This window comes from Anastrepha ludens, chromosome 2 (genome assembly GCF_028408465.1).
Source record: "Anastrepha ludens isolate Willacy chromosome 2, idAnaLude1.1, whole genome shotgun sequence".
Classification (NCBI taxonomy): Eukaryota; Metazoa; Arthropoda; class Insecta; order Diptera; family Tephritidae; genus Anastrepha; species Anastrepha ludens.
Genome location: NC_071498.1, coordinates 43,189,472 through 43,210,946, shown reverse-complemented (window position 1 = coordinate 43,210,946; position 21,475 = coordinate 43,189,472). Strand labels below are relative to the sequence as shown.

Below are 21,475 nucleotides of genomic sequence, written 5' to 3'. Positions count from 1 at the left end.
TTGCAGCGACGGAACCAATCTCTGCACGTTGTTTCACTTAAAGCAGCATTTCCATAAACTTTTTGTAGCTCTTGATGCGCTTCAGCCGCCGTTTTTTTTTTCGAATGAAAGAGGAAAATCAACACTTCCCGCAAATGACGATTATTTGGCACAAAATCAGATATTTTCACAAAACCAAAATTATATGATACCAAAACAAAATCACTAGTGTGTCGAAGCAGTTTGTTTACCATATAACTAAGCTTGGCTTATGACGTTTAGGTTATGTTAGAATTGACTAGCACACACTGCTGGCAGCATCTATTGACAAACAGCGGGAACTTAGTTGCGCACCTAATATATTTTTATAAAAAAAAAATAATTAAATAGTCATAACTTGGTCGCGCTGCTTTTATTATGCACACAAGTGTATTTACTATTGTTAAAGCTTGAATCTTACACTACCAAACTCGTATATAAAAAACCATATATTGTATAAAAATTAAAAAAAAATAAATAAAGTAAAAAGAATAGGTTATAAAGCCCAGTGATAACGACCGAAGCGATCGCATTATTAATTTGCATTGAGCTGAGCTCACAAAAAAGACTACTCAGGGGTATTTGGCGTCGCTGATTATAAATCCGATGCCAGTTTTTCAAAATTCAAAATGGCGAACGCAAGTTGGCGCCCAAGTTTTAAAATTTGAGCCAAGCTTCTGAAAATCACAACTGAGATGTTTTTTGATTTCCAAAATCCAAAAAACATATCGGCTTTTCAAGAATTTTTCCAGTTGTGCCTCTTAATAAATGTTTAGTAGTGATGATTATATAATATAGTACATATATACCTATGTATTTAAGTGCATATTGTCTATTTTGTTATACCGACATACACATTTATTAATTACAATTACTTTCCGTATTCCCCAATCGCCATAAAGATCCCGATTCGTTTATGGCCATACGCCGTTACTCATCGCTCTGCAACGAACTCACCGTGAAGGATAATGTCTACTTTGGCAAACAGAAGAATATCACGCAACATTAGAGGAGTTCACGGTAGAAAGCAAAGCATATCTTAACAATAAGTAAAGGCAAAGTAAAGAATTCAGTTTATTAAAAAAAGAGTAATGCCTTTTTAATGCCTAAAACAGAATTTAAATATTAATGAGACAATTGTTTAAAAGAATAATGTTACCATCGTTTATTTGAAACTTTTCATTGTAGTAATAGAAATGTAATAAAGCCATATTTTAATATAAGAAACAGTTGTCATCTTATTCTTATTTTTCTATGCCTCACACACATTTATACATCGCATTCAATTTGGCTACGTCACCTTTGGAGAAACCTTTACGTTGGCCCATCAATAGCGCCTCTTTAGTGTTTTTCTGTAATGATTTAGAAAAAGAAAAAATTGTAAAAAAGGAAAATTCAAACCAATTCAGAAAAGCTAAGCAAAACCGCAGGGCTACCCGAAAACTCCTATATCAAATATTTTGACGTCTTATAATTCGATTTAGCCGGCTGCACGCACGAAAAAATGTGTCGTTACCTTGCTCATTAGTGTTACCTTGCTCATTTGTCGTTGCCTTGCTCATTTATCGTTACCTTGCTCATTTGTCGTTACCTTGCTTATTTGCCGTTACCTTGCTCATTGCCGTTACCTTGCTCATTTGCTGTTACCTTGCTCATTGTCGTTACCTTGAATGAACTGCAAGCGAAAGCGCGGAACGAACGACAAAGCAAACGAATGGAAACGTTCGACCTCTTGCTCTCTCCTACTTAAGTGAGCGTATATATGTATGTATATGCGCATATGTACATATATAAATTCACGTATTTGTATTTGCATATGCCTTCTTATTGATTATTTTTAATTTGATTTACTTGGAGAATTTAAAATAAAACCAAGTTTGTTAATAATACCTGTTGTTTTAATGTTATTATTATTAATTTTTTTATTATATATGAAGGAAAAAATGTATGGTAATATTTACCATATACCTTATAAGATATGTTGTATACTAATATATGTATATAAACATGCATATACATATACAATTTCGCGCAATTTTCAAAAAGAACAAATCTAAGGCGTTTTTAAATAGGTGCGCTTCAACTTTTTTCCGATAGGGAGGGCGAACGACGCAATATTTTTTATTTTTCGCTTGTCATTTGTAAACTTCATTAGTATACATTTCATCATGGAACGCTACACACTTGAGCAACGCTTGCAAATCATTGAATTTCATTATAAAAATGCGTGTTCTGTTAAGAAAGTTTAAAGTCGAAAAATCATCTTCAGTGATGAAGCTCCCTTTTGGCTCAATGGCTTTGTCAACAAGCAAAATATGCGTTACTAGGCAGAAAGCAATCCACACGTGATTCATGAGGCACCGTTGCATCCCGAAAAAATCACTGTTTGGTACGGTTTACATGCCGGCGGCGTAATTGGCCCATATTTTTTCGTTGACGAGAACGATCGCCACGTTACTGTGAATGGAAATCGATACCGCGACATTATAAACGATTATTTTTGGCCGCAATTGAATGGTATGGACTTAGACGATATGTGGTTTCAACAGGACGGGGCCACAAGCCACACAGCACACGCCACAATTGATTTGTTGAAGAGTAAGTTCGATGAGCGCATTATTGATGTGATTTGACGCCTATAGACTATTTTCTTTGGGGTTATGTGAAGTCATTGGTCTACAGTAGCAAGCCGGCGACGATTTGTGAGCTCAGAGCCAATATTGAACGCGAAATTGCTGGATTTTCGGCCGATTTATGCAAAAGAGTGGTCGAAAATTGGGTTCAACGATTGGACTTCGTAAAACGTGCACGCGGTGGTCATGCAAAAGAAATCGAATTTCATACTTAAATGTATATGTTCAAACTCGATAATAAAAAAAAAATTAGTTAAAAAAGTCAAACCGTTTGTGTTTTGTTCAAAAAAAAAGTTGAAGCGCTCTTACTGAAAAACGCTTTATATGTAAAGATGCATACAAGTCAAATATACGAATCTATTCCGTACGCAAGCAAATGTAAGCTAATGTGCTTGAACTGCAATGTGCAACGAACGACAAAGAGCACAATCGGCCCCCGCGTTCGGCAACGTTCGACATCTGGCTCTGTCCTACTTGAGTGAGCATATATATGTATGTATATGTGCATTGGTATATAAATTCACATACTTGTATTTGCATATGCCTTCTTGCTGTGTGCATGGTAATGAACCATTTCTCTGTTGAGAATAGGACGATGATAGAAAAAGTAGGAAATGAAAGGGAGTGTTTCGAGTGTAAAGTGTCTTGAAAAAGGCAAATCGATGATGGTGCCTCTTAATGTTGTTGACTTATTAACGTCTGATGCACAATCGAAATTGAAGATATCTTTCATGAATTTGATAAATGTTTCGTCATTTTTCACGTTTGTGTAAATGTAACTTGACCTATTCCATTGCAATTCCATTTACCTCCTCCTCTATATCCATACAAAATATCTATCAAACAAATAAAATTAAAATTTTGTTTTGAAAATTGCAACCATTCCATCAATATTTTCTTATGACGTTGTCACGTTAAACTATCGTCAGTAAACCGACTTTACAGACAACCTCTTTTTTTTTTACAATGTTTTTCAAAATTGAATATCTCAAAAACGGCCGGTAACCCTCTATTAATATACTATATACGAACGATAGAAATGAAATAAATTCAGGGCAAAAAGAAGTAAAAACTACATGGGAAAAATATGGGAAGGGTTTATTTAATGATGAATGTAGGCAAGACTTCGATTTCAACATTAAAAATGATATATTGTCGGGACAAAGCATAGCAAAAGAAGAGGTGTTAAAAACAATAAATTCTGCAAAAAATAAAAAATCCCTCAGACCGGATGAAATTCCAGCTGAATTCTATAAACTTGTAAATGAAGAAAATATAGGAATTATGGTTCAAATATTTAATAAATGTGTATATCCAAAGCAGTGGCTGCAGTCAACCTTCGTGCCGTTACCTAAAAAATCCAGAGCTAACAAATGCGATGATTATCGATTAGTTTAATGAGTCATAGCTTAAGAATATTCCTTAAGATCCTTCACAATCATTTATTTACAAAATGCGAACAATCAATGGGTCGCATACAATTTGGATTTAAACAAGCTATGGGAGCGCGTGAAGCTTTGTGCAGCCTTCAAACCCTAGTACAAAACTGTAAAGACGTCCAGAAAGATATTTTTATATGCTTCATTGGCTTTCGATAACCTACTGCACACAAAACTATTTGACATTTTAAGGCAAATGATGTGACGAGTGATGTTTCAATCAAAAGAGGAGTTCGCCAAGGATCTGTTTTATCTCCAATGCTCTTCAATTTATACTCGAAATATATATTTGAAGAAGCTTTGGCATCAGACAGCTTAGGAATAAAAGTCAACGGCGAAATGATAAATAACATACGATTTAAGTACCTAGAATGTTGGCTTAGCGAAACATGGACAAAACAGAAAAATTTGCTGTCGGATTAAAACAGCGAGGGAAGCTTTCTTATAAAGGGTGTTTTTTTTAGAGGTTAGGTTTTCAAGATGAAATAAAACGTATATAATTTAATGTTATGGCCAAGAATTTAGCTTTATTATAAAGATAAGGGTTTGCCATTATGTTTTAAAAATGATTTCGGGCAAGTGGCCGCCGCGGCTGGCTCGAATAAATTCCAGCCGAGAGGCCCAATTTTCGACCACTTTTTGCAGCAATTGGGGCCGTATGTCAGCAATAACGCGCCGAATATTCTCTTCCAAGGCGTCAATCGTCTCGGGCTTATCTGCGTAGACAAGCGACTTCACATAGCCCCACAAGAAATAGTCCAGCGGTGTTATATCGCACGATCTTGGAGGTCACGCCACAGGTCCACGGCGCGAGATAATGCGCTCACCAAAAGTTTCCTTCAATAAATCGATTGTTGCGTTGGCTGTATGGCATGTAGCGCCGTCTTGTTGGAACCAAAGGTCGTCCACATCAACATCGTCCAATTCAGGCACGAAAAAGTCATTAATCATGGCTCTATAGCGCTCTCCATTGACTGTAACATTATGGCCGGCTTCATTTTTAAAGAAATATGGACCAATGATTCCCTCTGCCCATAGAGCACACCAAACAGTGACTTTTTGAGGATGTAACGGCGTCTCAGCAATGGCTTGTGGATTATGTTCACTCCAAATGCGACAATTTTGCTTATTGACATATCCATTCAACCAAAAGTGAGCTTCATCGCTGAACAAAATTTTCTTCGATGCGTCGCGCGAACCGAACCATTATTTTCGTAATAAATTTGCACGATTTGCAAACGTTGTTCAGGTGTACGTCTATTCATTATGAAATGGCAAACCAAGCTGAGCATAAATCAAGTGACAGCTGTCAAAAAGACCATCTACGAAAAAAGTAGTGCCAACTTGAAAACCTAACCTCTAAAAAAACACCCTTTATTACAGGAAAGTTCTTTCCAATAAAGTCTATGGTACCTTAAATATTACGTGTGGTCTGTTTTGTAGTACGGTGTGGAGGCATGGCCACTAAAGGTTACGATTGTGAATAAATTAGAAGCGTTTGAGATGTGGACATCGTAAGTTAGGTGGACAGAATAAGTTAGTAACAAAGAAGGCTTAACGAAACTTGGAACGAATAGAGAGCTGTTATTAACGATAAAGCGCCGCAAAACCGGATATTTTGGTCTTATTATACGTGGTCCTAAATATGAGTTGTTGCAGCTGATTGTGCAAGGTAAAATCGAGGGCAAACGAGGAATTGAAAGGAGGCAAATGTCTTGGCTACGTAACATAAGAAAATGGACAGGATTAAGGACTATTGGCAGTTGAAAGAATTATTTATTCACATTTGTATTCAAATTAATGAACAACTTATTACTGTGATCGCTTACATTCTGTATTAAGAATTTGCAAATAAAGAAGAAGAAAGTGGACATACTCGTAGTAAGAATACTGTGACCTAATAGACTGACCTTAGTAGTAACGGTGACATACCTTAGCACCATCAGTAACATCATGACAAATACTCTCAGATCGGTTCAGGAATGAGCAGATCAGGCAGGACTTGGTTTAAATGCGGCCAAAACGGATACGATACTGTTAACAAGAAAGTTTAAGATTCCACGGTGGACGCCCCAAATACTAAACGACGCGGCACTTACTCTCAAACAACACACAAAATACCTTGGGGTAGTGCTAAACAGCAAGCTACTGTGGAACCGATATGTAGAGCTAAGGGTGAAAAAGACCAATAACGCCCTCTATGCATTTATAAGGATGCTTGGGACAGCGTGGGGTATATCCCCCTCTCTGATACATTAGTGTTGCTTATCACTGGTCAGACCAATACTCATAAACTCTATAGTACTCTGGTATGATGGACCGTGACTAAAAAATCTACATACATTGCGTCTATGACTAGCTGCATTATGCATTACGGGAGTGCTAAGAACGACTCGACCGGCGGCCCTTTTATTGGAGAGAACCTTGCAGCGGAATCTGCCGTAAATGAACTCTCATACAGGTCCTATGGACATAGTAAATATGGCTGCGGTTTTTAAAGGGCAAAAATGTTCAAGATTACTATCGGAAAAGAAGGATGGCGTACGGGCTTTAGCTCCAAACGCAATACGAATAACTCCAATACGGACGCTTCTAAAATGACTAATGGAGTAGGAGCTGGGATATACTGTTCAGAGTTAGATTTATGGATACTACTCGGACCAACTCCAAAATTATAACGAAAAACGGGGTCTATCTATCCTCGGGCTTAGTCAACGAAATACCAAAGTCAATTGGAGTATTACACAACGAACTAGACGAAAGCAGAATCCGAAAGTTCAGGACAAGATGGGAGAGATTGACCACTTGAGGGAAAACTAAGATCATGTGTCAGCGTGACAGTCACAGTCGGCTTATACTATCACTAACAATAATAGATTGTAGAATTATGATAGGCGTGCCAACGGGACATAGCCCTGTAGCAGCGTATGCTTATAAAATAGGAATCTCGGACTGAAAGGAATGCAGGATATGTAGCGAGCAAGGGAAACTGTACACCATCTCCTTGCGAATGTCTTGCGTTATTCAAAGCACGCTTAAAATATCTGGAGGCACCACAGTTTGATGAATTGGAAGATATCGCAGCAGTAAGTTGGAAATGCTGCAGATTGGAGGCATCCCGCTAAAGCTAATAGATCTTTCTATTATGTCGCTTACAAATACCACGGCGAAGGTTATTGTGTAAGGAGTGTTCTGAATCATTTCCCATTATATCGGGAGTTAAACAAGGAGACGTTTTATCAACATTTATATTCAACCTGGTCCTGCACGCAGCAATTACCGAACTAAATCCAAATGGGACTATATGCAACAAGCCGTTCCAGCTTTATGCGTATGCTGATTATATACCTATCATGGCGAAAAGCAGGAGTGAATTACATTTGGAGTGAAGTGCATTTAAAAAATTTGAAAAAATAGTATGATATACTGGCCTAAGAATTAATACAGAAAAAACGAAGCTTATTGTCCGGTCCAGCTCCAGTTTAATTCACGATAACTTGCTGATCGGAGACTACGCATTCGAGAGTGTGCAAGAATTTACCTAAATGGGTATCGAAACATCAGCCAATAAGGATATGCTATTGACAATTAGTGACATTGTTTTAGCCTTATTACTCTAATTTGAAACTGCTTAATACAAAATTGTTCTCTCGCATGCAAAAGTTAAGGATATACAAAACCTTGATATGCCCTGTGCTTACCTATGGTTTTTGAAAGAAAATTTTTGGAACAATCAGACTGCTGGACGGCACTTATCGAATAAGATATTATCATAAGCTGGAACTCTTAGCAAAAACCGAAACTGTGATAAGATTTATAAAATCTCAGAGGATAAGATGGCTTGAGCAAGTGTTTAGAATGCCCAAGAAGAGAACAACTCGAAAGGCAGTTGAATTTCGCTCTGTTGGAGACCGCAGAAGACGACGCCCGAGAAAGAAATGGCTTCAAGACGTTGAAGATGACCATGCATAACTGAACGTGCGGCGGTAGAAGGAGGTAGCCTTAGATAGAGACGGGTGGCGAAAGGTTGTAAATGAAGCAATGCTTTACAGAGGACTGTGATGCTAAGAAGAATAAGAAGAAGAAGGCTCCTTAAATTCGCAATAAAAATTCAAAACACGTAACTAATGAACTTAATCTGGCATCACTATGGACCGTAACTTTAAGTCGCCCATTTCAACCTAACCTAATAGAGTGACCTTCAAGTTTAAACTTGGCTGGTATATCGATTCAGAAAAATATACTTTGTTTAGGCTAAATGTAATGTTATAACTGTATTTTGTGGAAGTGGTATAAGTTTGATAAGGTGTAAGGCGTGGAAATGCATTTGGAAAAATAAATGAAGAGTGTAAAATTTTAATTCAAAGCCGCCTTTCATTTTTATCCCAATTGTACATAGATATTGTTTTTTAACAGATTGGAGCAAATGGTGTGAATGATATTAAATTACAGAAAACTGTAAATACTGACTTTGCCACCACCTACTTTGACTGCTTAGTTTTGTGCCTAACCATATGGAGCTCTAATAACCATCTCACATTCAAGATTGGAACCCTTTTTATCCAAAGGCGTTAATAACATTACGCTCTCTTAAGCCGGAGTTGGCAAACCGTTAGGGTACCACAATTGAACAACAGTCCTTATAGAATTATCCGGTATCTGATAAATCCCATCAGTATATTTCAGTCAGACACCGCCACCTGCTGTAGAGTGTCTAGGAATAGACACCGGAGTTGCCGAAGTCTATTTCGGAGGTGAAAGATCATTTTTCCTCCATATCGCTTTTGCAGCTTGTGCAGCATCTTCGGAAAGGCACGTCTAGCCATTCTTCATGCTTACTTATTGCGCTGTGGCCACTCAGGTCGCACAATACATTATCCTCTCTCTCTCACATCTCAGGTTCATTTCGGATCTAGATAGTTTCGGCCAGGTTCGTTTTGATATATGACAAGCTTGCTACAATATTTCAGCAGCTTTCCTTCTAAAATTTGCTTATAAGTAGTCATTTAAAATAGCTAACGGCACACCAATCCGTTTTTTTTTTTTTTGTTTGTTTTTGAGGAAGCAATTTCTGAGTCGTACGTTGTCTTTTCAAACTTATCTGCTATACAGTTTCTCTCCATGCTATCTGACATGCTGAAAGCTTTAGAGGCAGTACTTTTAAATACGCGCATTCGATGTGGTTCTGAACGTCTAATTTATGAAGATCATACTAAATCTGTGTGTCTTAGAAAATTAGTTGGGTTTAGCCACTCGTTTCTAGGTGGGCCGCTATACGACCACACAAGTTGAAAGAATACGTCTAAGGATCGGTATGTAGAGGGGTTTAGTGGCGCTATACTATATATATAGAAGTCCCCTCGCAGTTAAGCTTTTTATCCTGAGTAACGTCAAGGAGCTCCTTTTCGCGAGATTGAGGTGTACGCCTATGGGTAAGAAGACTAGTTCCACTTTACTTTACACAAGAAAAAAAAAACTTAGAAAGAAAGTGGCGCGAGTATGATGAGGAAGATAATAGGTGAGCTGAGCTCCGGACTAAGATCGTTTTGGGTTGATAAGCTCTTTTAAACATCTAGCAAAGATTTACTATACTCACACTATATTCCTTGCATTTTCTGTGGAACTCGATGATTTCAGTACGTAAAGATTCACTGGGCATAGCGTTGGAGTTATGCAGCATATTTGTTGTTATTTGGGATACTTTAACTTCATTCAGTTGCACTACACCCCACTTTTATTTGTGAACAACGAAATTGTGTTTATTTTCATACTTACTAGCGCTTCAATGGTGGGTTGCCCGTTCTTCGAAAAGCTGGTCTTGGAATAATGCATTACACTCGCATAATCATATGAAACACCGAAGTGATGCAGTTCCTTCGGCGAACCCTTCGCGAAATTTCCCAGCATGCCTTTCTTAACGTTCTGACGCAGCACACGAATGTAATTATCGCGATCAGGCCGATTCTGTTCGTGCATGAAGCCGAGTGAATGCATGAGTTCATGCATCGAAGTACCGTAATTGTGGAAACAGTGTGGAGTCTGCAAATTCACCTCCTGTCGACCACCCAGACGACCCACACTCGACCAACAGCCAGTTTTATGATTTGTGATCACAAGATAATCGGGCTCGTAAGTGCGTGGTTTGAAGCGTACGCATGTTTTGTTGTGATACTCGTGAAAGGCGTGCGTGATTCTAGCCAGCTCTTTTTCATTGAAATCGCCTTGTATGATGTATGGCACAACAGCACCAGGCCAGCGGGTACTGTATGCTATGAGTCCATTGCGAAAATAAAATGTTTGCTCATATGGCACAAGCATGTCACCCTCCAGATATGGACCGACTTCTTCAGGATTCAGCGTTGAGTTTTCTTCGAACTGTGTGAGTATTTCGCTGGGCACCCAGTGAGGTTTGCCGAAAATGTGTGCACCAACATGGGTAAGGTTTATCAGGTCACTCTTATCGATAACGGTTTCCGTTACATCATTTTGGGCTGGCGCACCTTGTAAAAGCGTAGTGAAAAATTTTAAAAATCCGATTGCATAAAAAATTAGCATTACTGTAGGAAAGCTGAAGTTAAGACTGAAGTTTGGCACAAAAGTTGCTACTTTTATATTGGCTGAAATCGTCGAGGGGTTGACAAGAATATTTCTGCTTATTTGTAGCTGACTTTGACGTATTACAAAAACCGTTACATAGGGTATGCCATAAATTTTCAGGAACATTAACAAGCAAATTTTATTGCCTTGAAGCTCTAAGCCGGAAGCATTTACGTTCTGATACACTTTTGCATTGCTGCTAGTACATACATATCTACGCATTTATGTATATACTGCCCGCATATAATTATACTTTAAAATATTGTATAAGTATGTATATAATTACGCGCATACAAATGTAATGCAAAATTTCACAAAAATAGAAATGAGGATTGATTTTTGTTTCGCCGCATATGTATGTGGGATAATTTCTTGAATAAAAAGGGCGGCTGTGGGCGCACTCAGAAGTGCTGCAGCTGAACCTAAGCCCACGGCTACTTTGCCGGTGCCATAAAATCTCTACAGTGCCATGACACTTCCTCCAAAGTAGCAATTAAATGGCAAGCTATTCTCAATGAGCTGGCTAAGCAGTACAACACGAATGTTGTCTGAGTGTCTGAACACAGAGACATTCCTGGAAACTGAAGGGCAGAAAAGCTGACTATAAAGGGAACTGATTTTAAATTAAACAACTCTGCTTAGCATGTGGCTATCCCTTTATGTTCCAGTAAGCTCAGGTGATGAATGACGAAGTCCACTTGTGCTCATAAGAGGGGTAACTAGACAGGTCTAACCGAAAACGGATGGAAACAGATCCAGGTCACTCATCTACCTCGATCGAGCTTTTATTAGTGCTATATTTGTTTGACGTTTTCCCCCAAATGATTTCTGTTGCAGTTGTAGGATCGAGAAGGAAATCGAGAGCATTAAACCGATTTTGCCAGAATATGGCACCACTTTCCGTACTCTTATTTCTTCGTATATCTTTAGATTTAGAATCCTCCATTAGCAATAATTCATATTTTATTAGAGAGAAGACGTGGTTTCAGCACATTCGGAATTAGAGCAAGATATTTCAGTTTAGGTAACACAATGCTCTTCCCCGTCTAATTAGGCCCATTCTATTCCCTCCCTGGAGAGTGGCAGTCACCTAACTTGAACCGGAGTATTTTTTAAGGGATTTTTTGTCACTTGGTAGCTGCCAATTTGATGGCCAAATAATTTCAGGTACAAATATATTGACTGGCCTCCACAGTAGTTTGATTTCAATTGCATTTACGTCACGGTAAAGTAATGCTAATTTTTCTACTTCAATTTGAGTAATCTTGTACTCTAACATTCTTGTCGTTTACGGTGAAAATTCATTTGTGCTTTGAAATTGTATTTGTCATGAAAGTTGGAGAATTTTACGCATAGATTCTCAACCACACAATAGGTGATTTTAAAACTTTCGTGAAAGTTATTTCGTTTCATTCTGGTTGGTAGTCATACCTAGCTCAGGACCCAATTAACATGTGAATCGGCATTTTGACACGCGTTCTCTTGGAACACCTGCCATATCAAGTTGTCATGATTTCATTTTATTTCCTAATCACTTATTCATCAAGTACAATTGGATAACTCCTTTAGACTTTGCTCGGAAGCATTCTAGCAGCCTAGTGTCAGACGTCGACAGTGCATCAAGGTTTAACACTGACATCTAAAGGGAATAACAGTTTCACAATAGTCCTGGCGCTTAGCTGCTGCACCGAGTATTGTGTGGGAATCATATTTAACTGTCAATGTGCCATGGTTCAACCTCAAATATTGGTCTGAAAAGATTTGTTTTATCTGCTTATTGATTTAGCCATTGATGTTAACTTCAAATGTAGTTCTATTTTCATAACTCCCAATGAATAATTTACTGTCACAGCTTCGGACGCGTTAGGAAAGGTTCTGGTTCTGGCCAATTCGTCAGCCCTCTCTTTACGGTGTCCATTCACATGATCAGAAGCCCAACCGCGTGAGATGCCTATTGATTCGTCCGCCGAGCTCAACACCGACTTGCAATGCTTGGCTATAATGACGATAACGACAAGCGTGCGCCAATGCCACCTTAAAAGATGCATGTTTTTGTTTACTTTGCAGTTGTTTCTCAATTTTCTGCAGTCGCTTTTTATCCCTGGAGTATCCTGATCCCTTTTGAAAACAGCGGTGTAGATGGTAATGGAATTTTTCTCTGTCTTCTTTCTTGCAGCTCCTAGAAGGAATCTTCACCTGAAAGTTTTTTCTGGTAGTTTCGCAGATGTGGAGTTATATGGCGATTATTTCAAGATCACTGTTAACGCATCCGTTGATCATGATTTAATCGCAAAACTGCCAGGGTGGTGAATGCCTCCAAATATATCCAACGGAAAATATGAATTTCTGATAATAGGTTCTGGCAAGCTTTTAGAACTATTTCTTAGGTCCCTTCAAAGTGATCTTGGATAGAACGATTAAGGATAATATAAAAATCTGTCGTTCTTTTTCAAATGAAACCAACAATTTAAATATATTTCGCTGTCCACTTCTGTTATCAAAATACTTTTCACAGAAGTCTTTAAATATTTGATAATGGTAAAAAACTTTGGGGCTACTAATTCCTAGAAGAACATCAAGACTCATACCACAAAAGTCGAGTGAAACTCGTGCCCACTTCTGCGAAACTAGTATTTCAGTCTGTGTGAGAAGAAAAGAACCGGTTTTTTTCTTGTAACTTCCAGATATATTTCGTTCTGCTTTTTGCTGCGTAATAGTCCCACTCAAGGACTACGGCGCCAGTGCTAACTCAAGTTAGTGTCGTTCGAAACTTTCCCGTAAACGCACCCAAACAAAAATGAGTGAGAAGTACGCGAAGCGTTTTGAGGCGGTATTTTTATACACGCAATCGAATTGGCCAAAATTATCTTACGCCGCGGCTGCAACAGTGATTAAAAAATCAAAAAAGTTTGTTGCTTTTGAAGCGAGTGATGACAAAAAGGCAAGATAAAGTGATCGTCCAACTTTTTAAGCGGGACCCTTCTTTGTGACTACGTCAAGCACGATCAGTTCTTGCTAAATAAGGAATAGATATGAGTATCAACACCATCGAACGACGACTGAAGGAGGCGAATATATCCCACCGTCCCACACCATCAAAACCACTGCTCTCAGAAAAACACATTGAGGAATAACAAAACAAGAAAATGGCGTCACAGGAATGGACTGTCCTTCCCAGTCCCAAGACGCCAACCCCATTGAAAATGTGTATGGAACTATGAAAACGCATCCTGCCGGAAGTCCAGTCCATGATTTAAGCAACTCGTGCGTCAGTTAGCAAAATCTAGTCCTGTTTGTCGACGAGCTACGCAGAAAAGCTGGTTCAAAGCATGAAGAAGATGCCAGACTATACTCAACAACGATGGAGACTACACGGCTTATTGAGTAATTGGGACTCGTAGTCTTGTACATACTTTCACGTAAAAACAAATTGTATATATATCTTTTATACTTCATGAATAATCGCGGTTTCTTTCTTCTGGCACACACCGTATTTTGTTTTTATACCACACCTCGAAGATCGTTGTGACTTACTCAAAACCTTTAATGGTGATGTTACTAATGGATTATTAATGGTGTATACTAATCATACTGATATCGGTGTCTAAGCAACCTAAGCAACTATTAGCTCTGCCCTTTCCAAGCATTCATTTGTATGCGATCGGAGTCACACGGAGACGCACTCGTGCCACCCGATTAAGTCCTCTCCCAATGAACAAAAACTTCACTTTATGAGCCTCTCATCACTTCTCCTCCTATAGCGTACAAGTATTTCCGGTGACAATAACCAATGGGATGAGTGTTTGAAAGGAAGGTTTACTGGTGACGGAGCATATCAAAAGCGATATAACGATGAGCTTTACAGCAACTCAGCTCAACAGACTAGATTATGTCGTACGAATGTTAAATGTGATACCTGCAAGTGGTGGACTTCGTCTGCATTATAAAGTCCAAGTGGACCAAGAACTTGCCTTCACTCTGTGTTTCTAATTGACGCCAATTAACGCATAACCAATAAACCAAAGCACTTAAGATGCTTTCAGTGCCAGTTATTAAGAAATATAATGATTTACAATTTTGAGTTACGTATATATGTATTTCGCCACCACTGTACATCCGTCAAAAGAAGTGCACAACCGATCAACCAGCGTTAGCCAAGACAGCAACCAACCAACTAACTTCTTTCAAATTAGACAATCTGACAATAAGCCACATTACTAATTGTGTATACCTGTATACGCTACCTTTACCTGTATGCCGCACTCATTTGCACACTCGTTCAGCGGCTTTTGCGCACAATCGGTTTTTCCTCTTCTCCATTTGATTATTTGCCGGCTTGCCATTTTTACCTATGCTAGCTCAAGAGCTAGCTGAGTGTTTACTATTAGTCGCGTACTAACTTGCCTAATAGCTTACTAACAAGAGAGTCTTGACAACAACTTAACTTTAGTGTTATCTCGTTTTCGTACGGCAGAATGTGAACGTCGGACTGTATTGGTGGAAGTCCGCGAGACTTAGTGCAGCACGACAACCTGTAACTTCAGTTACGTTTTCATTCTCGAACCTGTCGGACGTTGTTGAAGAAGTGCTGGTGCAGTAACGGTTGAGAGAATTCGCTGCTGTTGACGGCTATTGTGGCGGTTAGTGCGCGTTCGTGTGTGTGTGTAGTGTGAGACTGGCATTGTGTAGTAGTAGTGAGTGATGTTGGTTTTGTGCAATGGCAGTGAGCAAGCGTACAGTATGAAATGGATGTATAGTGATTTGGGCCAGTGCGAATGAAATGGCCACAAACGGAAAGGTGTAAATTTAATAAATGAAAAAGCAAATACTACGAAAATTTTCAGTATCTACGAGTAAAGTAAATGAATAGTTAGCTAATTTATAAAAAGATAATTTAATTGGAATGTGAGGAATGTTATTAAAAGAATAATTAGAGAAAAAAAGTAATTGTTATTCGGAAAACGAAGAAGAGTGTGTAAATATTAATACACGGAGTATGTAATGAACTGCTAGTAAAAAAAAAAAATTCTCATAGACGTCCGGCAGTCATTCATTTAACGAATTCGCTGCCACTTTTTGCTGTTGTACGAGGCGAAATATGTTTTAAAACCAAGTTAAAAGGCAGCAGCAATAACAACAAGAGCTTATTGGAAAACCACTACAATAAAAACAAACCAGTTTACAGTGCCTTCTCAATGCATGAGCTGATTTAATTGTACGTACACAAAGTATGTAAGAGAGTAAATATTGAATTTTCAACTATTTTGTACGTCGCGCATAAATAATTTTTATGTGAATTTAAATTTATCACCACTGTGGTATTTAACAAGTGTTGTTAAAATTTGTTTGTTACTTCTGGTTTTTGACACATTCATTTTTCTTTTATAAGACTGTTATTTGTGTGATGCCTTTGTGCGCTCATTTGCTCATTTCAATCGACGTATTGGAAAAAAAGTTGAAACAAAAGAATACAAAATAATATACAGAGGAATAAAAGCAGCTCAACAATATCAACCGCTATCACCGTAGTTAACGAGAAATAGTAAAATTAAATTTAAAAAAAGGCAACAACAAAGAGTGCATAATGCGTTTAAAACGAAAAATCACAATCAACGCAATCGGAATGCACACTTCAAGCAACAGCAATAGCAGCAACAACAACAGCAACAGTGCTGCGCCGCTGTTAGGGGCGTCAGCAATGCCGCTATCAACTACAACAACATTGCTTACAAGAAAAATGCAAACGGAAAGTGTCCAGCAACAATGTGGAAAAAGTGTTACGCATCAACGAAGCAGTAGAGCCAGTAGAGCGCAGCAGCAGCGGCAGCAGCATATGACTTGTGCAGTGGTAGCAGCTGCAGCGCAAACGCAACTCGCGGCACCCTCCTTCCGCCTCACAGCATCCTTCACACCGCGTTGCCTGATGCTGGTACTGCTACTCTGTCTCTCACACGGTAAGTGTGATCGTCTTATTTGTATTCATATACAAAGGTGTCTTTCTATACATACATATACCCCATCCCTATAAACACGAAAAGAAAAATATGTTTTCAATAATTAAAAAAATTTGGAAATATTTCAAGTGTCTATAAAATTAAATAAAAAAAGGAAATACTTATACCATACCAACAACACATAAACTTACTAAACTTAAGAATTTTTTATGCGATACTGCAAAGTCATTTCCTAAGTTCGCATGTTTATTCTCACCTAACAAAACTCAATGTTTTATTTTATGTCTTGACTACCTGCATATATTATACATAGTGACCCTAACCGATTTGAACTACCCCCTTCTTAGTGCTCGTTTTAGTATGCAGTATGTATCGATATAAAGGGTTTTCCAATAACAGGTGTTATTTTGAATAGCCCGCTATTTCGGTAGATGCCACTTTTGAAGCTGTAATTTTTTGATATCTGACAATTAGAAACTACGCCATTAATAAAAATGGAACGATACACGCTTAAACAACGCATTGAAATTATTCAATTTCACTATAAAAGTTGTGAATATTTGGCAGAGACGGTTCGTCGAACTCGAACATTTTTGGGCCATCGTGAAGCACTTTGTCGGACCGCAATACAGAAATTGGCGAAAAAATTCGAGCTGTTGCGACAAGTTAGTGATGTGAGGAATATAACCCGGTCAAGTTACTCAATAACAGCCGAAAATATAGCTATTGTAGTGTTGAAGAAAACCCAGATTTGTGCATTCATCGTCGTTCTTTGGAATTAGGCATTCCACAAACGTCATTACACCGTATTTTGCATAAAGATTTGGGTCTTACGGCTTATAAAGTCCAGTTAACACAAGAACTTAAGCCGGCCGATCATCAACAACGTCGTGTCTTTGCTGATTGGGTCGTTGAAATGCATGAAAATGATACGGAATTCCATCGAAAAATCATCTTGAGTGTTGAGGCCCATTTCCACCTCGGTGGCTTCGTCAACAAGCAAAATTGTCGTATCTGGGGCTCAGAAAATCCAAGAGTTATTGTTGAAAAGCCTCTCTATCCTCAACGTGTGACTGTTTGGTGCGGTTTATGGTCTGGTGGAGTCATTGGACCTTACTTGTTTGAAAATGAAGCTGGAGCAACAGTTACGATGAATGAATTGCGCTATCGAGAGTTGATTAAGGATTTTTTATGACCGGAATTGGATGGTATTGATCTGGACAACGTTTATTGTCAACAAGTCGGCGCTACGTGCCACACAAGCAACGAAACCATTGATCTTTTACGGGAATAACATCTCTTATTGGAAAACCCTTTATGTACATGCAATCCAGACTACTTCTTACACTGTGAGGTACCGCTGGGATCGTGGTGTTTAACAAAAAAAATTCATTTATAGTCCGATTTGGGTCATTCTAATTTAGAATATATGTACTATTTAGTTGTTTGGGCGGAGGTACAAAACAGTTCGAACATTCGTTATACTTGTATAAAAGAAAAAAAACAAACAAAAAACAAATTATGAAAAATTTATGCGAATTTTGAGACTTTTTAAAATGGCACCTTATTACTTTTAGTTTGAAGGGGCTATAAAACTGCATATTCAGAATTTTTCTAAAGTTCTGACTAAATGGTTTGGAACTTCTATGAACTTTTTTTTTCATTTTTAAAAAAGTTTAAAAATTTGAAACTAAATATAAGTTGCATAATTTTTGCTGTAATGTAACCTACTTTTTGCAAAAAAATTATCAAAATGTTATAACAAAATAAAATGTGCAAAAATCATTTTCTAGGCTGTTTCTGGAACTTTAGTAATTTACAGGTTTACAGGAATTGCTGACGTGTTGCATGTGGTTATTATTTTCTCTTGTTGTAGGGCCTTTCAAACACGCTCTCTTTAAATCGAGACAATATGGATTTTATTTTTTAATTTAGTTTAATTTATTTCATTATTATTTCTTATGTTCCCACATATTTGCCCCGAAGTGTTCCGAAGGAAATTAAACTTACTCAGTTTAATTGTGCGTTGAGTGAGGAGACATGAAACACTTATACATACTAGGGCGGTTTACAAAATAACTTAAGGCACCTTTCAATTCATCCAAGGGTATTGCGGGGAGCATGGAACTCTCAACTTTAATTATAAAATGTTCCGAATTTAATCGAATTTTGCAAAAGTAATTTGCCTGTCTACATAGACAATGCACAAATAGGTACGTCAGCCGCAATTAAAGTAGTGGCTTTCGGAAAACGCCATCTTCTGTATTCTATTCGCCTTAATAATCGGTAACTTGATATCATAGGTAACAATACTATTCGTCGTTTGGTGTCGAATTTTTTTGAGCACAGGACAGTAGGAGATCGTCAACATGTCGTTCATCAGAGGGCAAGACGTTCCAGTGAACTTGTTGAAGCAGTGAGGGAGAGCGTTGCTCAAGAGCCAACAGTGTCGTATCGTCGTCGCGCTCAGCATTTTGGCGTCAGTGAAACCACAATGCGGCGCATTTTAAAGGATTATTTAAATTTGTTTCCGTATAAAGTGCAATTGACACAAAGAATATTGCCGACAGATCATTCACGTCGCTTGGAATACGGTCAAGCAGTCGCTCGAATGGTTGACACTGAACCCAATTTTTGGAAGCAAATTTGAATGACTAACGAGGCACATTTTAACCTCTCTGGCAGGGTGAATAAACAAAATTGCCGCATTTGGGGAACTGAGAATCCACACAAGATCCATGAAACGCTATTGCATGATCGGAAAATAACTGTTTGGGTCGGCATTTGCGCCAAACCATCATTGGGCCATATTTCTACCGACGAAACGAAACGGTCGATGGAAACCGATATCGATGGATGTTGCCTCATTATGTCTGCCCGCAAATGCGTGAGGCATGTTTAGACGGTTACTGGTTTCAACAAGACGGTTCGCCACGCCACACATGCAACAATTGAATTTCTGCAACGAAAATTTCCGGGACGTCTGGTGTCAAAAAGAGGTGACATCGACTGGCCCCCCAGCTCATCTGACTTAACCCCCCGGACTTCTTTTTGTGGAGTTATCTGAAAAGTAAGGCAAATAGCCAGACCAAATAAAAATACCTCAATTATACACGTCAGTTGTTTTTGTTTTTCAAAGTTATTCAATGTTTTCATACCGACATAAAAGATTACGCACCCTGTACATCTTGATTGCAAAGTAGTAATTTTCACATTTGACGAAAATAGGCGTAAACAAAGGGTGTTTGGGAGGCTTAAAAGCCAAAATTATCAGCTCTGTCATGGAATCCGATATTCTCAGTGTTGCATTTGGATTGCCATTTTTTATCGTTAGATGTCGCGTAATCCGATCGTATCGATTTTTATATCCGATCATTTATTTTACCGGTTTGATCATTTATTTTATACAGATTTGTCTGTTTTGTTATCGGAAGTAAAACGGTCATTCAAGCCATACCGTTTTGGATTGCACGTTTGTATTCTGTATTTGAAGTATCTGGAATTTTTGCTTTAAATGTAAGTAAATTTAATATATTTGGTATGACATTCAGTGCTTTTTTAATACTTAAACTATATATAACTATATATTTCTAGGCCAAACATAGGAATCAAACCCAAAATCATCTACTAATAAAATTTATGCCGAAGGGTCTGGACATTGCGGATCAAGGCATTGAAACAAAACATTTGGCAGCAATTAGCAGAAGCACTCAACTTAGTAGGGCCACCTACGAAGAATGTAACTGGTAGGGAAAAGGTAATCAACAAACCGTACACGTGTAAACTAACCAAACCCTACCTCAATTTAAAATTTTCTTCTATTTTCAGGCATGGAAAATCTGGAGAAATGAAGTGAAGGTGAAGTTGATGGTGGATATAGCCGAGAATAGCGTCGCTGACGGATCTTAATGCATGTGCCCATTAAACCAGACGGAGCAAAATATTGCACTTATCTGCGGAATGTTGGGCAGTGTTGGTGTCGAGATCATATCTAGCGACCATTATATGCCTTCAACTTCTGCTAAGCACCACTCATTGAATGCTCCGATGGTCAAAGCCCAATAGCGAAGAAAACATCAAGCGAACGCCTAACGAAATTTATGCAAGGGGATAAGGATTGGAAGCAGGACATTGGCTGGAAAATGGACGCTTTAATCCAATTACAAAACGAAGCAAAGGATTTAAATGCGCAATTAATTAATGGTTTTAATAACTTAGCGCATGTGTTCCAGACCTTCAACACAACATTTATTGAAATAAGAAAAAGCCTATGGAGGAAGATTGATGCACTAACACAATACTTGATGAACGTTTCTGATTAACTTTACACACGTTTGTACATACACGTGTTAGTAAAAATTAGTTTAAGTTTATTTTTGTTAGTTTAATTAGTTTAAGTATTGGAGAGAATGAAGACTTTAACTTAAAAAAACTTTTTTTTTGATATACAAATACATTTTTTAATTAAATGCGATTCTTATAAAAATTCATTAAAATCACTTAAGAATATTTTGATATTTTCCTTAGGAATGCAATGAAATAGGTCCCGAAAGTTGCCAGAAAACCTGTGTGTACTTCTCAATTGCCTTATAAGGGCCACTCCACTCCGATCATGATTCGTTGTCGGTTCGTTCTCGGTCTTGTAAAATGTTGTGGAAATTCATCGCTATTCTGCAATACATCCGATCCTCCAAATACATAAGATGTGTACAGTGGATCGCCCATATTGACTATGGTGTCCATATGTAGTCCGTATGGAGTTAATATATATTATATATACTTACCGCCGTAGCTGAATGGGTTGGTGCGTGACTACCATTCGGAATTCACAGAG

At 38.2% G+C, this 21,475-nt stretch overlaps 3 protein-coding genes and 1 long non-coding RNA gene across 9 annotated transcripts in view; 3 read left to right on the top strand and 1 right to left on the bottom strand.

Moving 5' to 3' along the window:
• The window catches only part of LOC128869765 (uridine-cytidine kinase), a 33,146-nt gene extending 31,984 nt beyond the window's left edge, over nt 1-1,162 (top strand). For 2 of the 3 annotated variants that reach the window (XM_054112380.1, XM_054112377.1), the window contains exon 8: nt 921-1,162. In XM_054112380.1, the coding sequence (XP_053968355.1) occupies nt 921-1,027 (107 nt within the window). In that variant the 3' untranslated portion in view covers nt 1,028-1,162. The remainder of the gene's footprint in view (nt 1-920) is intronic. The other variant, XR_008455363.1, reaches the window with a different exon arrangement.
• A 76-nt stretch (nt 1,163-1,238) lies between these two features.
• LOC128869785 (hatching enzyme 1.2) lies at nt 1,239-10,652 on the bottom strand. The gene is made up of 2 exons (XM_054112389.1): nt 9,866-10,652; nt 1,239-1,370 (listed from the first exon to the last, which is right to left on the bottom strand). Exons 1-2 carry the CDS (start codon nt 10,643-10,645, stop codon nt 1,278-1,280), a joined length of 873 nt encoding a protein of 290 aa, XP_053968364.1. The 5' UTR covers nt 10,646-10,652; the 3' UTR covers nt 1,239-1,277.
• A 4,554-nt stretch (nt 10,653-15,206) lies between these two features.
• The window catches only part of LOC128869739 (protein crumbs), a 96,543-nt gene continuing 90,274 nt past the window's right edge, over nt 15,207-21,475 (top strand). For 2 of the 4 annotated variants that reach the window (XM_054112356.1, XM_054112344.1), the window contains exon 1: nt 15,207-16,641. In XM_054112356.1, the coding sequence (XP_053968331.1) occupies nt 16,272-16,641 (370 nt within the window). In that variant the 5' untranslated portion in view covers nt 15,207-16,271. The remainder of the gene's footprint in view (nt 16,642-21,475) is intronic. The other 2 variants (XM_054112354.1, XM_054112348.1) reach the window with 2 other exon arrangements.
• Nucleotides 20,049-21,115, top strand: LOC128869790 (uncharacterized). Its single transcript, XR_008455364.1, has 3 exons — nt 20,049-20,157; nt 20,236-20,398; nt 20,470-21,115. It is a non-coding gene; the product is annotated as an uncharacterized LOC128869790 (long non-coding RNA).

Coding starts and splice junctions, on each gene's coding strand:
- LOC128869785 (XM_054112389.1), bottom strand. CDS start 10,645: ATGCTAATTTTTTATGCAATCGGATTTTTAAAATTTTTCACTACGCTT. Junction 1,371..9,865: donor AACCCACCATTGAAGCGCTA/GTAAGTATGAAA, acceptor AAATCATTACAG/AAAAACACTAAAGAGGCGCT.